At 35.7% G+C, this 24,168-nt stretch overlaps 1 protein-coding gene across 3 annotated transcripts in view; it reads right to left on the reverse strand.

The window, feature by feature from the left end:
* CDH19 (cadherin 19) overlaps positions 1-24,168 on the reverse strand; it is a 48,438-nt gene that overhangs the window by 19,532 nt on the left and 4,738 nt on the right. For 2 of the 3 annotated variants that reach the window (XM_037035588.1, XM_037035595.1), the window contains exons 2-5: positions 12,600-12,902; positions 9,646-9,940; positions 4,086-4,205; positions 591-755 (exon numbers count right to left, since the gene is read on the reverse strand). In XM_037035588.1, coding sequence (XP_036891483.1) covers positions 591-755; positions 4,086-4,205; positions 9,646-9,940; positions 12,600-12,794 — 775 coding nt within the window. In that variant the 5' untranslated portion in view covers positions 12,795-12,902. Of the gene's footprint in view, positions 1-590; positions 756-4,085; positions 4,206-9,645; positions 9,941-12,599; positions 12,903-17,506; positions 17,613-24,168 lie in introns of those variants that run through there. The other variant, XM_037035591.1, reaches the window with a different exon arrangement.

Genomic DNA, 24,168 nt, shown 5'->3' on the forward strand with positions numbered 1-24,168 from the left:
GCCCAATGTAATCGCCTGTGTCCTTAAAGCAGAAGAAGAGGTAAAACTGAGGGTCAGCGTGACGACAGAGAGAGGGGATATAACATGGCAGCCTTTGCTGCCTCTAAGATACGTGGCTCTGCACAAAGCCCAGAAAGGGCTCTGGGAGCTGGGTGTGGTCTCCAGTTGACAGTCATCCAGGGGACAGAGACCATGAATCTACAGACATTAAGAACTGAATTCTGCCAACACCCAAATCCGAGAAAACGGGTCCTGCCCTGGAGCTCAGAGGAAGGAAGGCAGCCCCTACGTGGTTGGTCTGACTTGACCTGCTGACCCCTGTACCAGACGTCTTTAAGGTAACCAATTTACATTAAGACATGAAGTTGGTGGTGATTGGTTACAAAAGCAATCGAAAAAGAACATATTGCTCTTTCATTTGTATTTGACTTTTCACGCTAGTGAAAATAATCACAATTAGAACCATCAAATTTATTTTATGTCATTTTAGGGCTGTAGCAGCGCTCTTAGAATGCAAACGAACAACTGCACATGTACTCAGCATACTTAAAATGACGCTGCAATAAAAATTCAAGGTGCTTTCTACTTACTTGTTTGAAACGTGGGCTTATTGTCATTAACATCAGAAAGTTTAATTAATACGCTCGTTGTTCCTGACAGAGCTCCAGGCAGGCCGATCTTGTCTTTGGCTTGAATAATTACCCAATACTCATCTTGCAGTTCTCTGTCCATTTTAGAAGATATTCTTATAATACCTTTAAAAATGTGATAAACTCCAATTATAATTCTATTAACCATGGCACCTTCCTAGTTATTTTTTAAGATTTCAACCATATAATCATACTTCTGACACATTTCAAATCACCACAATGTGCTAGATACAGCTCCAGAGAAAAAGTAATAATAATCATAAATTAAACAATTCTGCCTTAATTTTAGTGTGTCATCACAACATTAAGAACTAGTAGACCTTTAATAAAACCCCATTTTATGATAACCCATGGGCACAAAAGAAGACTGTCTTATTTTTACATCAACTATTTTCTGCTATCTTCTCTAGTATAATATTAGTGTGCTACAATTAACTTTTCTTCTTCACTTGGCATAAGATAGTTTATTATGGATAAATGTGTAAATTACAACACCAAATTTATGTAAAAAATATTGTGCACCTGTGATGTCTATTTTGAGTCCTGATGTATAAAGAAAGGTTGGTTTTTGAAACATAATTATGATACGTATCATGGAATAACTTTTGAACGGATGTTAGACTATATTATTGCAATCTATCAGCTCTGCCTTACACAACTTTAAATAGAAGATAATTTCAAGATATATGTCTGATACAGATGCTTTCTTTCACTTGGATAAACTATGTGAAATCATATATCTGTACCATTTATTTGGTATTTTTAATTCAGAGTTTAACGTGTTATAGTGTTCACTATGGTTGAAATATCGAGTAAAATGTGTTTTGCAATGAGTTTGCAAGATAAGTCTCGAGTTAACTGTCAAAAATAATTACTCATAATCTACCAATAAAGATGAACATATGCACAAATGCTCAAACTCAAGACGAACCATGATAAATACAGTAATGCATGACCACTTTCTAGAAAATCAGTTAGCAAAAACATCATCGCTGAATAAAGCCTGGGAAAGATTTCAGCGGTTTCTAGGGGAATGCAGTCCTGAAGATTTGGGGACACTTAACAAAGACACAGGAAAGAGACTTCTCAAATGCATCTGGAAAAACAGCCTTCATCAGAAAAATTATGACATGAGCTATTTTTAAAATAATAAAATAGACGGCCTTGTGACAGGATTTTAATTGTAGATAGGGTATTTCACAATTATAATCTAGAATGGGAGTCAGTATGAAAACCATTGACTATATTAAAGAGGTGCTGCTATTACCTCCCAATGTGTGACTCAAGAGAGAATTGTTTCATGTTAGCAAAGGAAAACAGTATTAGAGCTTCTGGCACATATGATGCATCCAAAGGTCCAGAGGCCAGTGAAGCCGTGAGAGGAACATAGAGACCTTTGCTCCCTGGGTGTGGGGGCTTCCATGAACTTCGTCTACTTTATGAACTTTTCTTCTCTCCTTCAGACTGAACAAAGAATATACAGGGTCTGGCACAAATAGCACCCTTTTTATTACAAAATATTTATTACAAAACCACAAGCATGTCATTCTGTGATATAACAATGTCCCACTCAAGCACACTGTAGGGCATTTTAGGTGAAATGTTCAAATAGCTGTCTATCTTTTGCATGACATCCACATACCCTACCAGCCACACTGAGGTGTTCTTTCTGCTGAACCTTGTATATTCCCAGACCCTCTCATAGACTCCAAAACTTACAATTTCATTTTTTTGGAGGCTCTCATTTTTCTTGCTGCCCACTCCACCTTGCCTCCATTAATGCAATTCATAGCTTTCCCTAAGTTGCTCAATACATTTTTTTAAAAACAGTGATGGTTGGGGGAAAAAAGCAGTAAAAGATAATGCTTCGAAATGGTCAAGAAGCTCCAGTATGACCCAGTATAAGTCTATTGTTCAGATACATCGTTTTCTACTCTCCTGCTCTGTGCTTTTCCACAGGGGCCTCTAATCTGAGAGCTCACCACTCTTCCATCTCGGGAACACCCCACACATTCTTCCCGGGACCTGGAACACCCCTGGACTCTCTAGCACTAGGCCATAGGCTCTGCTCTGCATTCCCATTCCAGTGTGTTCTGTCTTGACCACACAGTATAACTCAGTCCTCACTTTCTTTCTCTTATTGGGTCATGTTTGTTTCACTCAATAACATTCACAAGCTGAGTATATGTATTTGTGAGCATGCACATGTTTAATCTACATTTGTAAGTTCCAGGAGAGGACTCCATGTTGCTGTTTTAGGTTGTAATGTCCTAAATCCAGCATTAGGACCATGCCTGTCACACATTCAACCCTTCTCAACCGAGATCGCGTCAGGGAATTAAAACATAATGTCTTAAGGAATCCACTGCATGTACGAGCATGTAGTTTTTGTCTTGTGCTCCCAGAATAATAGAGGCTAGGCCCTGTGCTTGGCAGAATTACAAATATAGTCACTTGAGTTCTATTTTTCAGAATCTCTCCCAAGAAGCCCTGATTGATAAAGGCCGAGACATTTATAATCTGCTAGTTGAATGAATCAGTAAGAGGTGTTTGAAGGTCCACCTAAATGTTTTCATTCTTTTAAGCTTTTCATGTCACCGAGATAGAAAAATAATTTGCCTTTTATTAACCAGCATAAATGTTCCTTTCTTTTGCCACATTCTTGGCAGGTAGTTACATACTTGTATGGGTTTTCTCTTTCCAGTTTTAGAAACTGTAAGCTCTGAAAGGCAAGATTCATATGGGCTTAACCTTTGTTTTGGACATGGCGATCAGTGTCTGTAAAATGAAATAGTGTCATATCATTCTTAAATATTCAATGTACATATTTAAGAAACAAGAAACATGTCCCATTTATTTTATAAAATATTCAATTAATTAATGAAAATTAGAAAAGCAATTTTAGAAATTCAAGTTTAACATCTAAATAAAAAACAGACAAACTGCAAAAAAAAAATCAGTTTTTGGAAGTGAATGCCTCCTCTCCATTGCTACATCTAGCTGCAAATGCGTGCTTCACGTTAGTCAGTCTGGTTTGGTTTGCAGGTGTATCTCATTGTGGTTTTAGTTCGCATTTTTGCGATGACTAACGAGGTGAGCATTTTTAATGTGCTTGTAGGCTTTTTGTCAATTGCTTGTAAAGTTCTTTTTCCCATATTTTCAACCGGATAATCTGTCATTTTCTAATTGATTAGCAAGAATCCTTACATATGTCTTATTTCCCATACACTAACCATGTGCAGTATGAATGTGTAAAAACCAGTCTTTCAACCTTAAAAAGATGAGCTAAAAGACTAAACATGATTGTGTTTAAAATAAAACCTATTTATTTGTGTAACAGTAGGTCTGCTTTACAGCATGTTTGTAAGCTGAATGTTTTTGCTATTATATTCGCCTACTGAGAATTATATAGAATTGCACTTTGATTGAAAATACCTGTTTTTGCTTCAATGGAGAAATACGGTTGGCCTTGCAGCAAACTGTACACGAGATGAGCATTGTAGCCAGTGGAAGGGTCATCAGCATCACTTGCTGTCACCTGGATGATGGACGTCTCTGAAGGGAAAGTAAACAGTTCCAAGAAATTCACTCTGGTATGACTGAACAATCAATTCAGTTCTGTAGAGCTTTCTTTCTTAGCCAGTACGATGATGATATACAGTCGAATACTAGCATACCTCTTTGTTCTGAGTTTGAATACTATGTAATATATTTCTGTACAGACAAGAGAATACAACCTCATACAGACTGGCTCCAATTCCCATACACCATGTAGATTTTTGAGTAGACCTATGACATGATTAAATGAACCATTGACCAATCCATGACAACGTGTAACTCAGATTTTTCAAAGGTATGTTATTAGCAGAGAAATGAAAAAAATTGAAAAAACATTTCTTCAAAAATTATGTTGTGATCAGTAACAAAAAATTGGAGAATGTTGGCAGAACATTAATAAAGGTTATTAAAATGAACTTGAGAAGTACCAAACTGAGGATGGGCATAACTCTTTTGCTTTTGAATTCCCTTCTGTAAACTACCTTGTTGTTTCAAAAACTTTTTGAAGTACAACGCAAAATCTACCAGATATTGATTAGTGTTTGGCATTAAAATTCAGTAGTAATCAATTAAGATATTAAAAATTAAGTACTGTACATTTAAAATTAATGCTCAAATTAAATTTCTTTAAAAGTACTAAGTTTTTTATTATCCCTATGGAATCTAGCATTATGGATTTTCTTCAAAATTCTCATTTATGGATTTGTGATGTGCTATATCAGTAAGACTGGTAACATAATAGCACAATGCCCAGTAGCCTATGTGATTTTCTTTGCAACAAATACCAGGATTTTTTTCATTATAATCTAATTTTAGAAACCAAGAAACTCTACTAGAAAATCCTTGTATTCTTTGGTTATCAAGTTGTTGAAACTTTACCAAGGACCTTAATTCTATGAATGTCTTTGTACTGTTTCCTGTTTTTCTTTTTAAGAATTTATTCACTTCATTTTAGACAGAGGGGAATGGAGGAAGAAAGAGAAGGCACGAAATGTCACAAGCCCCCAGCTGGGGAACCTGCCCACAACCCTGGCATGTGCCCTGACTGGGAATTGAACCAGCAACCCCCTGGTTCCCAGGCTGGCACTCAATCCACTGAGCCACACCGGCTTTGTTCAGTATTTTTATGTTAGTTTTTTAACACTTGTTTTATATTGCACAACTACTTAAAATGTACACAAATTCATTTCAAGTGTTTTAGAATATAGTCCTGCCATTTGTGACAACATGGATGGACCTTAAGAGCTTTATGATAAATAAGATAAGTCAGACCCANACAACCCCGGCATGTGCCCTGACTGGGAATTGAACCAGCGGCCCTTTGGTTCCCAGGCTGGCACTCAATCCACTGAGCCACACCGGCTTTGTTCAGTATTTTTATGTTAGTTTTTTAACACTTGTTTTATATTGCACAACTACTTAAAATGTACACAAATTCATTTCAAGTGTTTTAGAATATAGTCCTGCCATTTGTGACAACATGGATGGACCTTAAGAGCTTTATGATAAATAAGATAAGTCAGACCCAGAAACACAAAACTAGATAACATCACACGTGGAATCTAGAAAAGCTCAACACATAAAAACAGACGGTAGATGGCGGGTCACCAGGGGCTGAGAGTGCGGGCACTGGGGAGTTACTGGTCAAAGAGCAGAAACTTGCATTTAGAAGATAAGTTCTGGAGAGCTAATGCACCATATAGTGATTATCATCCAAGATACTGCATCATAAACCCCAAAGTTGCTGAAAGATGAGATCTTAATGGTCTCACTGCAAGAGAAGTAATGATTATGTGACGTGATGGAGATGTTAGCCAGTGATTTGGTGGTAAGCATACTGCAATGTATAAATACATCAAATCAACACATTGTATACCTCAAACATATAGAATGTGAAATTAAAGTTATATCTAGATAGGTAGATCAATTGATCGATCCTTGTAATGATTGTGAAGTTATTTCAACAAAGCCTGCTTAGGAGCCATCAATTTAATCAGTTAGTATTTGGCAAGATGTTCTTTTAACTGTTCTGTGGACACATCCCTTACTTCTCCTGTGAGTTCTCGTTGTCTTCACTTAATTTCTTTCCATTGTGATTTCCCATTCCTAGTGTCCAGAACTACACTACTTATTTGCTGCTTCAGGAATAGTAGTCAAAATTGTGGTATGGTTAGTTGTCGATCCAAAGAAATTCTTCATATAAAAACTTTATATTTTGTAGCGCATTATTTCTTGTACTCCATGGAAGAAGATACATGTAAAAAGTAGATACCTACTGAATTTACTCTAGCTTATTGTAATGCACTTACTAGTAATATTAAAATTTGAAAAAACCAGGATTGTATGTTTACCACCCAAGGTTCACACCCAATACAATTTATAGTATGTATCATCAGACATTATTTGTAAGTGCAAACAATTGCATTTCCTGTCTAAATTTTTTCTTAAATCATTTTTTCTCTATTCTGTTTAGTGAACAGGAGTTTCACTACAAAAAATTGTTCTCTCAGAATTATACAAATGTAATATTCAATAGAACAATCCCAGGTTCTACTATCACAATGATAGTTGATAGTGTTGGCCAAAATTACTCTTAAGAGACTTTTTCAAAAATGCAAATTTAAAATCAGTTTTATCTTCCTAGCTAGCTTCTGAATCTTAAGAGCCTATTTTATTTTTCAAAATAACCTTATGAAAGTAAATTTAAGAGGATATTTGACTTTGCCTATTTTATTAGACACACTGTATTGCAAAAGCACATTGTTATGTAGGTCACATAAGAAGTAAAATCACACCAAGCGCTTGAAAGAAAAATCGTGCTTTAGTACTTCCAGAATCTTCATTTGCTGACATCATTTTTCATTTGTTATGACATAGATAGAAAATTAAAATGAAATAATGGTATGTTAATATAAAGCATTTATTATGTATGAGGAATGAAAAATTATGCTTTCTGTAGTAATGCGGGTAAGTACTAAAACTTATAAAACTACATAAAATTTTTGAAGGGTGAAAGCATTATTGATAGCATCAATTATATCCTCAACACTTTAGACCTATTTACCCATTGAAAGTAGAATCTGATGTAAGAATAGTATAACTCTGTCAGTGTTGATTTATACGGATTTTAGTACAAGCCAGAAGAATTACAGAGGACTGAATGATTCTCACCCAAATGTTGTTTAATATTAGTAACAAAACTGTATTAGAAGGTGGTGTCTCATATTTCACACAGAATGCTTTATCTTCTCATTATTTTGGGGAGGCATCCAAACATAAAAATGCAAAACAGTGATAAATTCTGGTGGCTAAGTTAAATATCATGTAAGCAACAGAGAAGTCAGCAACTTGTGGTCAGATCATCATATATGTAAAGTTTGCATTTATTACAGAATTCTATATAAACAGCATACTACAGTATAATAACATGCTTGAATGCCAAGCTTTCAACTGTAGATTTCAAAATGACTCATTTACTTTTGTATGTAATATTTTTGTTTTAAATCCAATGTGGACTTGTCTAGTGGTCAAATTCAAACTCACAGTAAATAATATTCTTTTGACCTACAGCCTGATTGTGTGATTTTGGTAACAAAAGCAGATATAAGCTATTAGATGATCTAGTAAAAAGGCAATTTTCAGAAATTAAATGCATGATGGGCATAATGGTTTAATCCATGCATCTGCACATTTTTTGACACTGAGAACTAATTTTGTTAGTATAAGGCTTATTAGTTATTTACAAGTATTGATTGGCCCATCCCTGCTTATATCTGAGATGAAGCTACTTTACAACCTAGGACCTTCATGCGACACTCAAGAAACAGATGGCATTTCCCTCTTGTCAACACAAATGTGCAACGTAGTCTTTAAGTAATTTTGTTTTCTGTCCACAATCACCTGAAAATTAGGTCATTCTAATTATTCTTCAGTTGCAGTTTTTACATCTCTACTTTTAATAATATAAGGGAATTTAAATAAAATAAATTGGTTTGTATTTAATAAATAATAATATATTCATAAAGGACACAAAGAACAATCGATCATAGTACCCATCAATTTCAATTCGTGTGTACAAAGGAATATGTTTCGTAAGATCTAATTTTCACATTTGATGTATTTTAAGAAACAAAGATTTTTATATTTCTGGAAAATCTCTGCTACACATAATGCTTATTACAATTCATGAAAAACATTGAAATCTGTATATATTTTTTCATAAATCTTTCATTTAATTTCCTTTTTATAATGGCTCTACATTATGACATATTTGTGCCATGTTAATGATAAATATTCTTAACGTGAAGTTGATTTCAGCTTTATTGAGATGTAATTGACATGTAATGTTCAATAAGTTTAAGATACCTGATGATTGAGACATGCATATACTGTGAGATATGATAACCACAATACGATTAGTTAACATCTCCAACACCTGACATAATCACAATTTTGTTTTCATAGAAAGAACAGTTGGGATCTACTCTCTTAGCAACTTCCAAGTGTATAACACAATCCTGTTAATGCTACCGTACTGTGTATTACATCCCTCGAATTGAATCATCTCATAACCGGAAGTTTGTACCCTCACTGGCCAATGAATCAAACACTCAGTTAAAACAGTTCTTGAGCATGGAAACATTTTAAATGACCATAACTGGATCACATATCAGTTCATCACATATTAGTGAATTATATCAATTAAATTTTATTACATATTGTGTCATCAAAATTTTCTGACTCAGAAAATTTCAGTCCACTCAGTGAGCGAGTGGACTAATTTTACATAACCACTATAATTTCCCCCTATTGTAAAGATATTTCTGATTCCTGAGGTTGTCAATTCTTATATCTCATGGAAAAGCACTCTACTCTGCATGTATTACATTTAAAATAGTTATAAAAGTTGCATAGGGTTTAAAAAAAACTTGAAAGCATGGACAGCTCCACAGAAGTATTCATACAATTTGTTTTGAGTTTAGTCCTCACATTTCACAATTTTGATGCACAGAGAATTTTTGTCTTATAAACTTACTCCTATTTTTCTTCTGCATACCTTTAAGGTTGACCACTTTTCCTCTTTAAAATACAAAAGTATACTTCTCTTGGAAAATAAAGTTTCATTTTGAAGAAACTAGTAAGTGAACATGTTTACACTTTCTCTCAAATAAACACGTTTAAACATTTCTCTCAAATAAACACGTTTAAACTTTTCCTTATTGCTTTGAAGACTGAGAACATATTTTAACAAGACAAATAATTTAGGAATATTCACAAAATTTTAGTAGATTCATTTTTCAAATGTTTAACTTAACATGCTTATAGAAGAAAGCACAAATGTAGAATTTTCAAATAACCCACTTCCAAAGCATATGCTCAAAATCTTAAATCTGTTTTCATTATTAATATATGCCTGATGTAAATTAATATGTAATACCTTCTGGAGACATCTCTGGTACAATGGCCTCATACGGTCCATCTAGGAACCTCGGTTCATTGTCATTGATGTCTGTAACTCTGATGGAAAATTCAGACTCGGGGCCCACTGCCCTTCCAGTAGTGGTGTCTATGACCTGGGCTCTCAGGGTGTAGCGCTCCTGTTCCTCTCGATCAAGCTTCTGTACTGCATATAAGACACCTGTGTTTTCATCAATGACAAAAGCACTTCCAGCTCCCTCTCCAAAAAGCTTGTACTGGTAATTGTTGTTTTCATTGTTTATCCCATATTTCAACTGCAAGTGAAAAGACAGATCCTTTAGTTTCCAGACATGCCCAAAGAGACACTTCTATTATAATGATTTTATTTTCTTGCCTGTCTGTCATTCCTGACGTTAATAATTGTGTGTGATCCCTCTATTGTGTTAAATAAGGTATAATGTTACTTTTAAGATTAAATTCTATCACCAGGCATATTTTGCCCAATTCTCAAATATACTTATTATTCTTATGCTCATTACTCTTATTTTTTCAAAGCAAAGTGAATCTGTTTACCACTCATAGCATTAATATAATTCTTAATTTTATATGTACAAACAAAGGTTATTAGGACATAGGTAACATTGGTTGTATGTTTTTTTGCATATCTAAATTATTTTGACATAGAGAGGAAAGCCTGCAATAAGCTCCTAATAATTGTGAATCTCCGGCTTTCATGTCTCATCACTTATGAATATGCCCTTTTTCAAAGTGATGGCTTCTCTGAAATTTTATGTTAATCACGAAATACAATCCTAAGTTCCTAACTTTTCTGAAAGCTCAAGGTACAATGTATTACTCTGTAGTAAGTAATACTTTTTTCTATGTATTTGGGAGAATACCAGAAGATGTCTTGAACAACTAATTTTAATAATTTAATAATGTGTTGAATATCACTGCCATGCAGTGAAAAAGTCAAATTGTTACTACTAATAAAAAGATAATTTAAAGTTCTACCTTTTTTAATTTGATAATCCTTCATTATCATAAAATAAAAAGGAAGGCTCATGACCTAATAAGAAATTAAGGAAAATAAATGGCCTCTTAAATAAATATATTAAATGAAAGCAAAGCATGGCCCATGGTTTTCAAATATCATTGTGAAGTAGTTTGAAGATTCAATTCAACATTAGAATGAAAATAAGTGAAATTTAGTAATAAGTACATGCATTTCAAGTATATTTCTGGCAAGTATATTCTGGCAATTTTCATAGATGAGAGGGCTTGATCTTTTTAAAGACACAGATTTAAATTTTAAAAAAAGCAAAATATTACATTTTGAACACCTGCCTCCTAATGTCACAAGATGTGTAAGTTAAACGCATTTCAATTCCATGGCTTCTAGTATTATAAAATGCCTACATTTCCACTCAAAATACATCTTCCTGATGAAGCCGTTATCATCAATTTGGCAAATCAACATCACTTGAAATTTTTGCTTAATTATGCTCTCCAAACTTAATCTCTTTTAACAAACAGATCAAAAGGAAAGTTCTGTCGGACACGTCAGCTAAATTTTATTCTTACTAGTTATTTAATTAACAAGCACCTAATCATGCATCATTATTCTCATTTTAAATAGTTATCTATGTGTTTTTTAAGCTAAATAAGGTTTTTTAGGGGGAACCTATCTGGTTGACTCTTTTCAAAACTACATTGGCAGAATGAAAAAATATAGGCAAAATCAACTGCTACGTGAAAGGAAAGCAAAGGGGGGGGGGATTTGTGGAGGGAGCAGAAAAACAAAAACCAGAATCTATGACAGTTAGCTAGGGAGGCAGTCCCTGCTCCGAGGGCACTGATGCCCTGCCCCACTGAGCTGCGCTGGCCACCAGCCAGAGTTCGTCAGCCCACCACCACTGTCAGCGAATGCAGAGCAATTACAGAGCTCCGTGGGGCCCACTGTAAATGTAGTTAGGGAGCCCCAGTTACATAGCAGACACTTCATTATGGACCTCCTTCGTGGCTCTCTGCCTGTGATTTACCTGCAGTCATCTTAGAGAATAAAAAGGGATGAGATAGACTACTTGAGGGCACACACAGCTTGAAATCAGTCCATTTGCCTAAAATCCTAAGCTAAGCCTTCGGTTGAAGGTACATTGGGATGATGGGATAGATGAGCTACCATGCTATTTGGACAGCAGGATAACTCTGCATCTTTCCTGGAAGGGTCAGAAAAAAGGAGCTAATGAATTTTGAGCACTTCGCCCTTTGGGCCCAATTAAATTTTAGTGCCGGTTAATTAGCGGTTAAACTTACTTCTGTCCATTCGTCTAGAGAAAGAGCTTTACAGAAAAAGACAGGATATTGGAATTACCTCTGTTTAAAGAAAATCAAAGAATAATAAAAACCAAAAACATATATAGAAAATGTCCTTTCTCACAAAGGAAATTCTTTTAAAATATATTCTTATAAGGAAGTGAAAATAATTTTTCTTTATACTTCAACTTCTCTCATCAAAACAAAAATAGCATAGACTCTTGAAGCTACTTAACTATAAAAGAATTTGGTATTAATCTGCTTCATTAAAAACTAGTGAGGGGTAGATCAACCCCCACTTTGCCTAATAGAAAATTAGGCTAAATACTATTGGTAATATTATTGTTCTCAGTGCAGTTGCTTAGATCCATTACCAAAAATAACACCGTTAAGTTTCCGGATGTTGGTGATGGCGGCTGCACTTTTTATACGTGTGTCCACAGTGAAATGGGAAAACCAGTACTTTCCTTCTCCCTCAATCCTGTGTGGATACTTCAGCTGCTAATGAATCTGGAACAACTAATTATGGGGGTATTCCAAGTTTTCTAACGGTTCTACTGAGAGTATTTGAAATTCAGCAAACAAGAAAATTGCCTTGACTCATTTGTATAGGTTTACACAACGGTACTTCTCGTACCATTTTCAGAAAAGCAGTACCTGGCCAATGGAATGATTAGTCCCATTCATTTCCTCTTGTACAAAAAACTGGTTCCACACCCAGTCACGCTTCACTCTCCAATGAGCCCACCCTGGGTGCTTCACTTCCTCGGTTTTAGAGCTCCCGGTGGCTGTAAGGTATGGCCACAGGAGAGGAATTCCCATCAGAAAAGGCAGCAAAAAGCAACAATTCATTCTGTTCCTTTGGCTCTGGCTGAAACTCCCCAGAAGAAACAATATGGTGCCAACAAAAAATGTGATGATCCTTTATAATCTTTGTCAACTCTAGGTGACTTTCATGTCCTAAAAAACAAGAAACAAAACACAATTTGACATTTTAAAAATACCTTTTTTCTCACATAATTGCTAAAGAAAGGATACAACTTTTGTATCCATAAAAAATGGAACATGCCCTGGCTGGTGTAGCTCAGTGGATTGAGCGTGGGCCTGCGAACCAGACAATCATGATTCGATTCCCAGTCGGGGCACATGCCTGGATTGCAGGCCAGTTCCCAGCGGGGGACTCACGAGAGGCAACCATACATTGATATTTCTCCCCCTCTCTCCCTCCCTTCCCCTCTAAAAGTAAATAAATAAAATCTTTTAAAAAATGGAACACAAGTACATACGTAATGGATGATTCAATTAAGCTAGTTAATTATATCTTGTAGCTCAGCAATAGCATGAATGGGATAATTATAAATTTCTGTTCAGGCACCATCAGTTTAGTGGTAGTGAAATCTGCCTGAAGGCTGGAAAGTTGCTCGGCAGTCTCCTTGGTTGACAGCTGACATGCAGATAGACATTAAAAAAAAAAACTTGTTTAATTCTTTCATTTTATCTCAGTTAAATAAAAACAAACAAACTATCCCATTAAAGCAGCAGTCAGCCAAGCAGAGAGAAATATAGTATGTCTCCTATATTTCAATGGAAATATGTTTTTTTCATACAATTCTCCAAACTATCATTTATGTAGTAGTATTAAATAAACAAAGGGACCATTCATCTTAAAACCCAGAGGATTTAATAATCACTTATCCTGATGTTATAAAACACTGTGAATAGAAAGTTGGTGCATGGTAATTACTATTTTATGCTATGAAAGATAGGAAATGACATTGTTTTATCCTAACAAAGAAATGACTCAATTTTTCAGAAAGTAAATACAAAATTATAGTGCCTGGGTAAACATGGCTGAATACTTTTAATATGTATTCATTATCTTTTAATAAGACAGAAGACGAAAGTATCTTCTATCATATGCTATTAAAACAAAAAACTAAAACTGTGACATTTTCCATTTAAAATTCTCCCTTTACTGGGACTGATCATACCAGCTCTCACTGAATAATTTATACAGAAATGAAAAGCTTCGCATTTTCTACATCTACAGAGCACATCCGTACAACCAAACTGGACTTGTTTGTTTGGGATTCGTGAAGGAAGAAGAATAATTTTGCCACATCTACAGTGTAGTTTAATGTCACAGTCAACAGCGACCACAGAAAGCCACAGAGTTCCCATTCCTGTTAGGAGTGTCCTGTGTGATGCTGTCTTGGATGTCCACGCATTTCTGGACAACCCCTGAGAGATGTTTTAGGCCACTGGCTCCTGTTAGGAAGAGCGGAAAAGCACCTGATTAAGAACGAACACGCGGCAGAGGTTCTGTGGTCTCCCTGGAGTTCCTCGCAGCAAACGTGTTCTTTGATCAGTTTATTTCATGAAGGTCACGAGGAAATGCAGCTGAGGCGAAACTTGAAGATAAATCTCACCCTTACGTGACTATTTGCGATTCATATAAAGTATGTTATTTAGAAATTGTTAAATAGGTATACTTAATAACTAGTGAATAATGAAAACATTTGGAACATGTAGTTTGTTTTACTGGAAAATATGTTGCATAAATTTATGAAATATTACTAATAGTAATGTTAAGTAAACTTATTGGGCAAATGACATTTCTGTTAATTTTATATTAAGATATTTTCACACATCTAGAAATAGAGAAAATAGCATAATAAATACCTAGACACCATTACTCAACTTCAAAATTATCAAGGTTATGACAATCTTATTTCATCTATGCACATATCCATTTTCTGATATTAAAACAAATTTCACACATCACAGCACATTAACTATTCATTACACAGAGACATGTGCATTCTGGTAAAAATGCTTTATCTATGGGTATATGTATCCATTTAAAAAGCAAATCTTGAATATTACAAATTAAGGCTAAGTCTTTAGTGTAATCAAACATTCGATTAGTGCACAAATTAAAATATTTAAGTATCTTTGGTTCAGGATTCAACTGTGTCCCCATAATGTGGCTTTATTGATACATTCCTTCTGTCCCATTTAGTCCATAGGTTTTTTTACTCTCAAATTTAATTTTTCTTTTAGTTTGTGAGTTGGACAAACTGTGACTTATCCTGTAGAACTTCCCACAGTAAGGATTTTGCTTGTCCCATAGTGTGATTCAGTATGTTTGTTTACCTTCTATAAATAAGTAAAGGCTTGATTAGATGCAATTTTAAGTATTTGTCAAAAATACTCATCTTTGCCCTGGCTGGTGTGGCTCAGTGGATTGGGCCAAGGCCTGCGCACCACACGATCGCGGTTCGATTCCCAGTCAGGGCACATGCCTGGGTTGCAGGCCAGTTCCCAGCAGGGGCCAGTTCCCTGCAGGGGATGCACGAGAAGCAACCATACATTGATGTTTCTTTCCCTCTCTCCTTCCCTTTCCCTCTAAAGATAAATAAATAAAATCTTTTAAAAAATCAAAATGTATTTAAAAAAATACTCATTGTTGATGCCCTGTACTACCTATTGTGTGATGCCTGGAGGCATAAAATACCTAATTTTTTTACATTTTGTTTTTAGTGTTGAAGCTGTTCTTGTTTCAAGATTCATTAGTAGATTCATGTACCATGAATTGATTCATTTATTATGAGTTTCATAGTCACACTCGGTTTTAAAGTTTTAGCAGTTATTGATGATTATGGCCTAAACTGATTATTTCAGTGACCACATGGTGAAACACAACAGAAAAATACAAACTCAAAAAACACCGAGAGGAAGCCCTACAATGAAAATATAATATCTGAAGTGAAAACAAAATTCACTGGATGGTTCTATCAAAATCCTGAATGCTACAGAAGAAAACACATTGGTTATGAAGACTGTGTAATAGAAATTACTCAAACCAAAGTACAAAGTACAATAGCAAAAGTGACTTTCATAATAAATTTTAGTAACTTTGGAACAATCTGAAGTGGTGTAACAAACATGTAATTCGAATCCCCAAAAAGAAGAAAGAGAGATTGGGATAAAATAAGAATGGTTAATGGCTTCTCAGACTTGCAGAACAATATCACATCCAAAAATAGAATCTCAACACACATGAAACAAGAGAAAAAAAGCAAAAAAAAATTGACACACTATGTTTAAATTATTAAAATAAAATATAAATAGTAAATAATAAAATCTCACCAGAAAAACAAACTCATAAAATCTAATAAATGTTCATCACAAAAAATGCAGGACTGATGGATGATATACATAGAGTCCTGAGAGAAAACCTTTTAACTGACAATTATACAACCTTCAAAACAAGAGCAATATAAAGCAAAATAGAAAAAATAATTAATAGTATAACTGATCTCCAAAAATATTTTTTTAAATGTTCAGAACTAAGTGCATATGAATCTACGTAATGTAATATAATGAGATGGAAATACAAAATATATGGGTAAATATATAAGTTATTTTGTTTTATTAATATTTAAAGTAATTTTACTGTTTATGCATTAATAACAATGTATGACAAGGTATGTAACATATGTAGAATAAAATCTAAAATGACGATGGCACAAACAGCAAGATGTGCAAAATAAAGACATCATGTAACAGCAATTCGGCCACTCTGACACGTGACCAACACACATCCAAATGAGCTATTGATACACACAATATCATCTCAAAGTAATGATGCTGGGTGGAAGCAACTTGACAAAAAGTTCGTATTTGGTTCCATTCAAATGTCCCCCAGGAAAATATCAACCTATCACAGTGACAGAAAGCAGGTTGGTAGTCAAGAGAGACTGGAGATGAGGAAGGAACAAGAAGGGTGACTGGGGTCACAAGGAAACCTTGTGGGCTGATGACTGTACTTCTCATCCTGATTGAGATGATGGTCTCACAGAGGTAGAAATATACTAATCTATAAACCAACAGTTTTTATTCCTTTATACATGATGAAGCTTTCAAGTTTCTCCACGTGGGGGGCAAATATAAATCAGATTAATTAGGAAAACATATATAAAAAAGAAAGTTCAATTTAGGGTACTATATAATACCAATTATAGAAGTGCTTCAATAAAATTAGAAGACGATGCCCGAGACTATGGCCATAAATAGATTTTGTAAAATAATCCTGGGTAAAGAAAAATGACATGCAAAATGTATCATGATAATTACCAAGATAGTAGGGAGAGAAAGTGGTTCAAAGTTTGAAGTTCAGAATTATCTGTCACATTGTTCTCCTGCTAAAACAATCTGCAGTATATGTATCAAACAGCGATACTCATTAAATCTGGGTGACTTCTCTACTATAGGTTATATTTTTCAGGTTATGGGTGTGACCGAAATATTTCACAAGTAAATTTAAAATTGCAAGTCAAATGTAATTTTATAATCCTAGAGCACGATAGATAGGCATATCCTTGCACTTGAACTTTTCTGCATAAAAATACAAACATGAAATGTAGCAATAACAATGTCAGAATGATGAAGTAATGTGGCTTTGTTTATACTTTTCCACATGTTAAATTTTCTATAATGGTCAGAGGCAAAAACGCTCTTGTATTTCAGGGGAGGAGAAAACATTTCAGATAATAGTCCACCTGTGATTGAAGACAGTTGGCAGCTGTCAACAGTGCCAGGCTCGGAAGCACTCAGGGCTGAGTCCAGGCTAATAAGGGAAACGGCTCCCAATTAGCATTGTGACGCGGTCCCCAGAGAAACGAGTGGTGACACTGTTGCTGTACATCTGCAATTCTGGTTGTATTCCCCAACCAGATGAATGCTTAAAGAAAATCCTGCATATGATTCTAGTATGGAAAAAGAAGATCGTGTTAATACTCTCTCAAGTTAGTGTATTTAGGTTTAATCTCATTGCCAGAGTCTACGCACAATTACTTATATTTATTAAATAAAATGTAGAGTGACTGCACTCTACAGTATACTTCAAAATATATAATGCATAATATTAAAAGGATACTGATATTAACCTATTGCATAAAATTTTACTAACATTTCAATAACATTATTTTCATAAGCATTAACTACTAAGTCCGAGTAGAATCATATGGCTTTATTATTGAATAATATATCTCATCTAGTGCATTACATCATATATGAAGGAATTTATATCTATAAAATTTTAGTGACCTTCCCAGTAATAAGTAGTTATTTAACACTAAAGGTAGGACTGGAAACCTAATCTCAAAGGCACAGAGTGAAAAATATGCGTCATGCTTTCCTGAACAGAAGAAAGGAAATTCATAGGGGTCTAACATCATGTATATTACCTGTCACTATCAGTTCACACACCAAATTTGACTAAAGATCTATAATTTGCACTATAGTGTTTGGACAAGTCTTGAAACCAGACACTAAAAATGTTTTCTCTTACCCCCCCCCCTTTTAGGACACCTCCATCTCAGTCATTTTCAAGATTCATGAGATTGATTTAAAAGAAAAAAAAAGGAAGAATAAGTCAGAATGATGGATTTGGTGGTTGTGAGGGGGAGGAGAAAAGTTGAAGCTGGGGAACTGTGGATGGGATAAATATAGAAACCTAATTCTATTTGCCATCTCTTAAAAATCAGAGGAAACTGGCAGTCTCATGGAGCGACACTCCCCGTGAGGACTTTCAAATGGCTTTTTCAGAACCGCTATTAGGAACCATGGAAAGAAAGGAGGGTGGAAGCAGGCTGCGCGCCTAAGTGAGAAGGAAGGACACTTCCAAACCCCAAATTGCGACGGCCCCCGTGCCAACTCCCTTGCCCCAGACCTGGAATATAAAGAATCGTTCTTTGTCCCGTTTATGAACTCTCAATAAACTGTGCGTAGTTACTGTCAGAAATAAAAGCTGCGCGCTACAGATAAGGCATCGTAAAGTCAGAATGCCTGTGTACGGGCATCTGGGGCTATCTTGGGCAGTGCAGCCTTCTCCGTTCACTGTTTGTGTGGCATCCTAAGCTCGGGACCAGCAGGTGCCATCCCCTGCCCGGACTGGCCATCGTGAACTCGGCTTTTGAGCAATGGGAGGGCTGTCTTTTAATGAACCCCAAGATTGGAGTGCTCCACACTGACAGATTGAGCCCGCGTGTGCCGAATATTCTAGAATGAGAAGAGACAGAGTCCAGCTGATGAAATACACACTGGCAAAATCTCATGAAAAAATAAACAAAACACATTCCATTTTTTTCCTTTTTCCACTAACTACCAAAACATGGTTTCTCCATATTATGTCAAGGTTAAATCTTCACGTGCCTCTGTGCTGAAGATTTTGTCTAAAACCCTTTTGGGATCCCATTTCTAATTATATATGGTGAATGTAATTAATCTGCATAAAACTCAATGATATCTTTGCCATTTTGGAATCTAATATTACTTTACCTATTACATGTCCACAGGCTATTTCTTACACTTCTTTTCCTGTGTGATTGCAGTCAAACCTGGAAAATACCTTCTTTCATAGAATCCCTTTCCCCCTTAGTGTTCTTTTAACAATAAGTAACCAGGACAAATAAAGCAATACCTTATTTCTAATATCCAAAACATTATTTGAATGTGACTTACATTATTGAAGGAGGTAAAACCATGTGTATGTGGCTCTATGTTTATTTTCATTGTATAATTTAAAAACACCAGAAATTCCCCGTCTTAAACCTATTCACTTGGAAAAGATGCATACAATTGGTCTCACAACTGACAAGGACACAAGTGAATGAAAACAAATTTCAAAATGCATGCTCACATAACATCATTTAGCCAATGAATATGGTGCTGGAAAGTGACTTTAAAGGGGACATTCTGCACTGTTGGTGGGAATGCAGGCTGGCACAGCCCCTGTGGGTAGCAGTAAGGAGATACCTCAAAAAAAGTAAAAGTGGATCTGTCTTTTGACCCAGTGATCCCATTTCTGGGAACATATCTGAAGGAACCCAAAACACTAATTTGAAAGAACATAAACACTCCTATGGTCATTGCAGTGTTATTTTCAATCACTAAGATATGCAATCAGCCCAAGTGTCCATAAGTAGGTAAGTGGATAAAACAACTATGGGGCATTTGCACGAGGGAATTTTACTCACCCATAAAAAAGAGAAAATTTTACCCTTTGCAACAGTATAGATGGACGTGGAGAACATTATGTTAATTGAAATAAGCCAGACAGAGAAAGACAAATGCCATCTAATGTCACTCATATGTGGAATCTAATGAACAGACTGAACCAGTAAGCCGAATGGAGGCAGACTCATAGATGGAGAATAGATGACAGCTAGTGGGGTGGAGGGACTGAGCGAAACGGGAAAAGGACTCACGGACATGGACAGTAGGGTGGGAGTGCTCTGGATAAGGGGACTAAATGGTAATCAAAAATGTAATAAAGATTAAATAAAATATTACTGTAATACTTTCTTAGGTTAAAAAAATAAATACATATAAAATGATGCCACTTATTTAAGGAAAAAATGTAGACAAATACAGGGAATATGAAGAAGATTATGCCCTCAAATGCAGACGGAAATCATCTCTAAAACCAGGAATTATACATGGATTCATATTTCCCTCATGTGTATTTGCTTTAATATTTATTTCACATACACATACATGATTTTACAAAAAATTATAAAACAATTCTACATAAATACAGGTTTTTCACACTACGGTGAAGATCAAGCGATTACCATTTATTGATTCTGAGCTTATTCTCCCAAATGCATGGAGCTGAAATGTTCTAAAGGCAGCTTGGCGAGCTCAGGAGCGCCACCTGTGCAGTGGGATGACAATGAGGGGAACAGTCGCCACCCACTGATTTCATCACTTTGGGCGATTGGCCCAACCACTGCATGCCTCAGTGATCTCCTGGGAGATAGGAGGGTAGTAACAGTGCTATCCCTCAGGGTTATCTTGATTAAACGAGAATCTGCATCCAGTATACTGTCTGCCAGCTACCAAGTGTTTTCATCTAACTAGACAAATACCTTCCTAGAAGTGGGTGGTAAAAATCTGATCACTTCCATTCTTTTAAACTTTGAAATACTCAGCTGCTGTTATTTCTGCAAATGTGCATGCACGTAAAACTTTATAAATGACTATTGCAAAAATAGTGTAGGATACATTATGCCTGATGCATGTGTTCTACATGGATTTTCAAATGACTTGAATGTCATTATATTTTTTCCAAACATGGCTAAATGACTATGACAAATAAAAATTGTCATGCTTGAAGCAATATGTGATATTGCATGGGCATATATAGGTCGCAAATGATCCCAGTGTGACTCAGATCAATTATGCTTTCAAAGAAGACTAATTATGACTTAACAGATGAAAATATTATAATCTATGCACTTATAGCATTTGTAACTGGATCTAATTAGAAATTGTCTTTTCTATGACCTCTTCTTGGTTACATAAAGATAATTATTCCATCTGTGAAAACTTATAAAAATATAATGTATTCTGGAAGCCTCATGAAAAGCTGAACTAAGCTCAGCTACAATCGCTTCTCGTAAAGAAAAGTAGATGGCAATTAATATAATGTCTCCATCTTTAGGAAACCATTGAGTAGACCTGACCAAAAGAACATTTCAGGAGACTTATACTGTGTGATAATCAGAAAGTTCCAAAGCTTAAATTGCAAAAGAAAGTAAGAAAAAACACTCTTAAAATAATGATTTCTAAAATGGCCCTTAAAAAAGGAGAAAACTTTTTTCTTCCTCAATTTAAAGAAGCATGTCTAACTTCTTACACTGGAGTCTGATGCATGAAACTCAATGTGAAACATACAGTAAAATGTGGCCTATGGGGCAATATTATTAGAGAGAAAGTAGTTAGTCTTTTCCTTTATTTTAATTTAAAGGATTATTTATAATGAAAAAAAATGAAGGCCTTGCAATCTCTATTAACAATCCCTTTTATTACTGAAGCATTTTCATAATTCCTCATAGAGGAATATCCTGGATGGTTGGTGGCTGGTTATACCTTAAAATCTATTTTTTTATGTTATACACACAACCTCAACATTCATGTCAAAGGGGGTACTCCGGATTGTGTGAATCTATTTTAAAATCTTTACCACTTAAGGCCCTGGCCGGTGTGGCTCAGTGGACTGAGCACTGGCCCACGAACCAAAGAGCTGCTGGTTCGATTCCCAGTCAGGGCTCATGCCTGGGTTGTGGACCAGGTCCCCAGCGGGGGACACACCCGAGTCAACCACACGTTGATGTTTCTCCCTCCCTTCCCTCTCTCTAAAAACATACATAAATGAATGAGTGAATAAATAAATAAATATCTTGTCCACTTAAGCTCAGAAGCAGGGACATTTTAATGGAAACATATTTAGTTGTTTCAAAAGAAATGTTTGGTGTTTCAGCTGAAATCTCTTGGGGAGTCTGTATTATTTATTGTCTCACTTCCCTCTCAGTGTCTACCTTTATATTTAATTTATATATATATATTTTTTTTTATTTTAGTTATTAGTTCCAATACATTATTAGTCATCAGTGAAAGAATTTGAGTCCTCTACTCTCTACTTAAAAGCAGCAGGGAATCCAGGACATTGGAATGGTGGCTCTGTTGTGCCCTCCTTGGCACTCTGGATGGTTTACTGCCATCCTGTAGGTGCCGATGTTTCCCAGCGCTCAGGCTAATCATGGTCCCCAGAAAAGGTAATGGGAGTGAGATGGCCCAGGTAGGGAGTGTCCATGGTAGGTTTGGAAATACTGAGGCTAAGGTACCTGCAAAAATCACGCCCATATTTTTTAATGGGAGCATGGTGATTCCAGACTCAGAGAGAACCGTAATTCTTATCCTCTTCCCTTCCCTTCCACCCTATTGCTCTAAGAAAATGTTGGCTCTATTCCAGTAAGATTTCACAAACTATCCCTAAATGCTGGATAATTAGTAAGCCAAAACAGATGTGACTAGACTATAAAATACAAATAAAAAAGGAACTAAAATATTTAGTCCCCGTGGAAGACATACTATTGTTTACCAATATTCCTCTTTCAATCAGGCATATCGACCTGACCAGTTTTGCTAATGAAATATAAATAAATGTGATGTCTATCAGTTCAGAACTGAAGCTAGGGAAGGCCCGGGAATGATGGTCTTCTCTATCCCTTCTTTAGCAAGCAAGAGTCGTAGTTGGGAGAAGGCAGAGCCTCAGTCAAGCTGGGACCACTGAGTGAGGGTGGGGAGCTGAGGGCCGCCCCTCCACCGACTCCCATTAAGACCTTGTGGTATGAGATGGCTGGGAACTGGACAGTTCCTTGGTCACCTAGCACTCCAGTGAAATCACCAACTACATTCCAGGCACCTTCATAGATACCTCATGTGTTCTCCCATTAGTCTTCCTTGTAATTCAGTGAGATGTTCATTATTAATCTCCTTTTAAAAAGAGAAGAAAAAAAGATCAAAGTGAGCTTATATAAACTAACGAGAGAAAGGAAGTCCCCAGGACCAGCTATAGGCAAAAGCTGGAATGAAGACTTAATAGAGGAGATAAAAAAATGCCTAACCTGAATGAATAGAAGTTGAATAGGGTCGACACTGGGGAGGAAGTGCTCAGGGACAAGTTAATTTGCATATTAATTTAGAAACACTATTTTAAACAGCAGACCAGGTCAAAGTACTTCTAAATCAAGGTATTAAGGCTGCAAATCTCCACAGCCTGTGGAATTCAGCTAATTCCTGCTTGTGTCGATTGCAAGTCTTGATTTTTCTTGGGTATTTTCTCTACAATATTAGGTACTAACTTAATTCTTTTGCCATTTCCTCACAATTTTTAAAGCAAATGCTTAAAGTCTTTTTTCCTGGTATTTCCCCTGAGAATTCACTATTTTTCTGGTGCACTCAGAGTCGCATGCATTTCCTATGCGTTTATTACCAGGGTATCATGCGTGCACACCCGCAATGAGTGAAATATTGAAATCAGTTTTGGTTATGCCATTAATAAGTAAAGCCAAAAATTCTTCTATGTTCAGAGTTCTAATAAAAATGTTTAAAATTAAAATTAGAAATAAAGGCATTTAATTTCCTAGAAAGTAACCAATTTCTTTTCTTTGATGTACATAGCACACTTTTCTCTTTCTTAGGTAATTAGTCGAAGTATTAAGTTTTGTTTTATTTTGAAGTTACAGAGAGACAGAGAGAGAGGCAACTATGTATCCTGGTGGTATTTCCAGGAGGTGGCAAGCAGAAAATAGTTTGTTGTTAGCTGTTTCTCATGTGTGATGTTAATTAACACCGAAAATAGCAGCACTTAATA

Source organism: Sturnira hondurensis, unplaced genomic scaffold, assembly GCF_014824575.4.
Source record: "Sturnira hondurensis isolate 20B ecotype Veracruz unplaced genomic scaffold, ASM1482457v3 Scaffold0001872, whole genome shotgun sequence".
Taxonomy (NCBI): Eukaryota; Metazoa; Chordata; class Mammalia; order Chiroptera; family Phyllostomidae; genus Sturnira; species Sturnira hondurensis.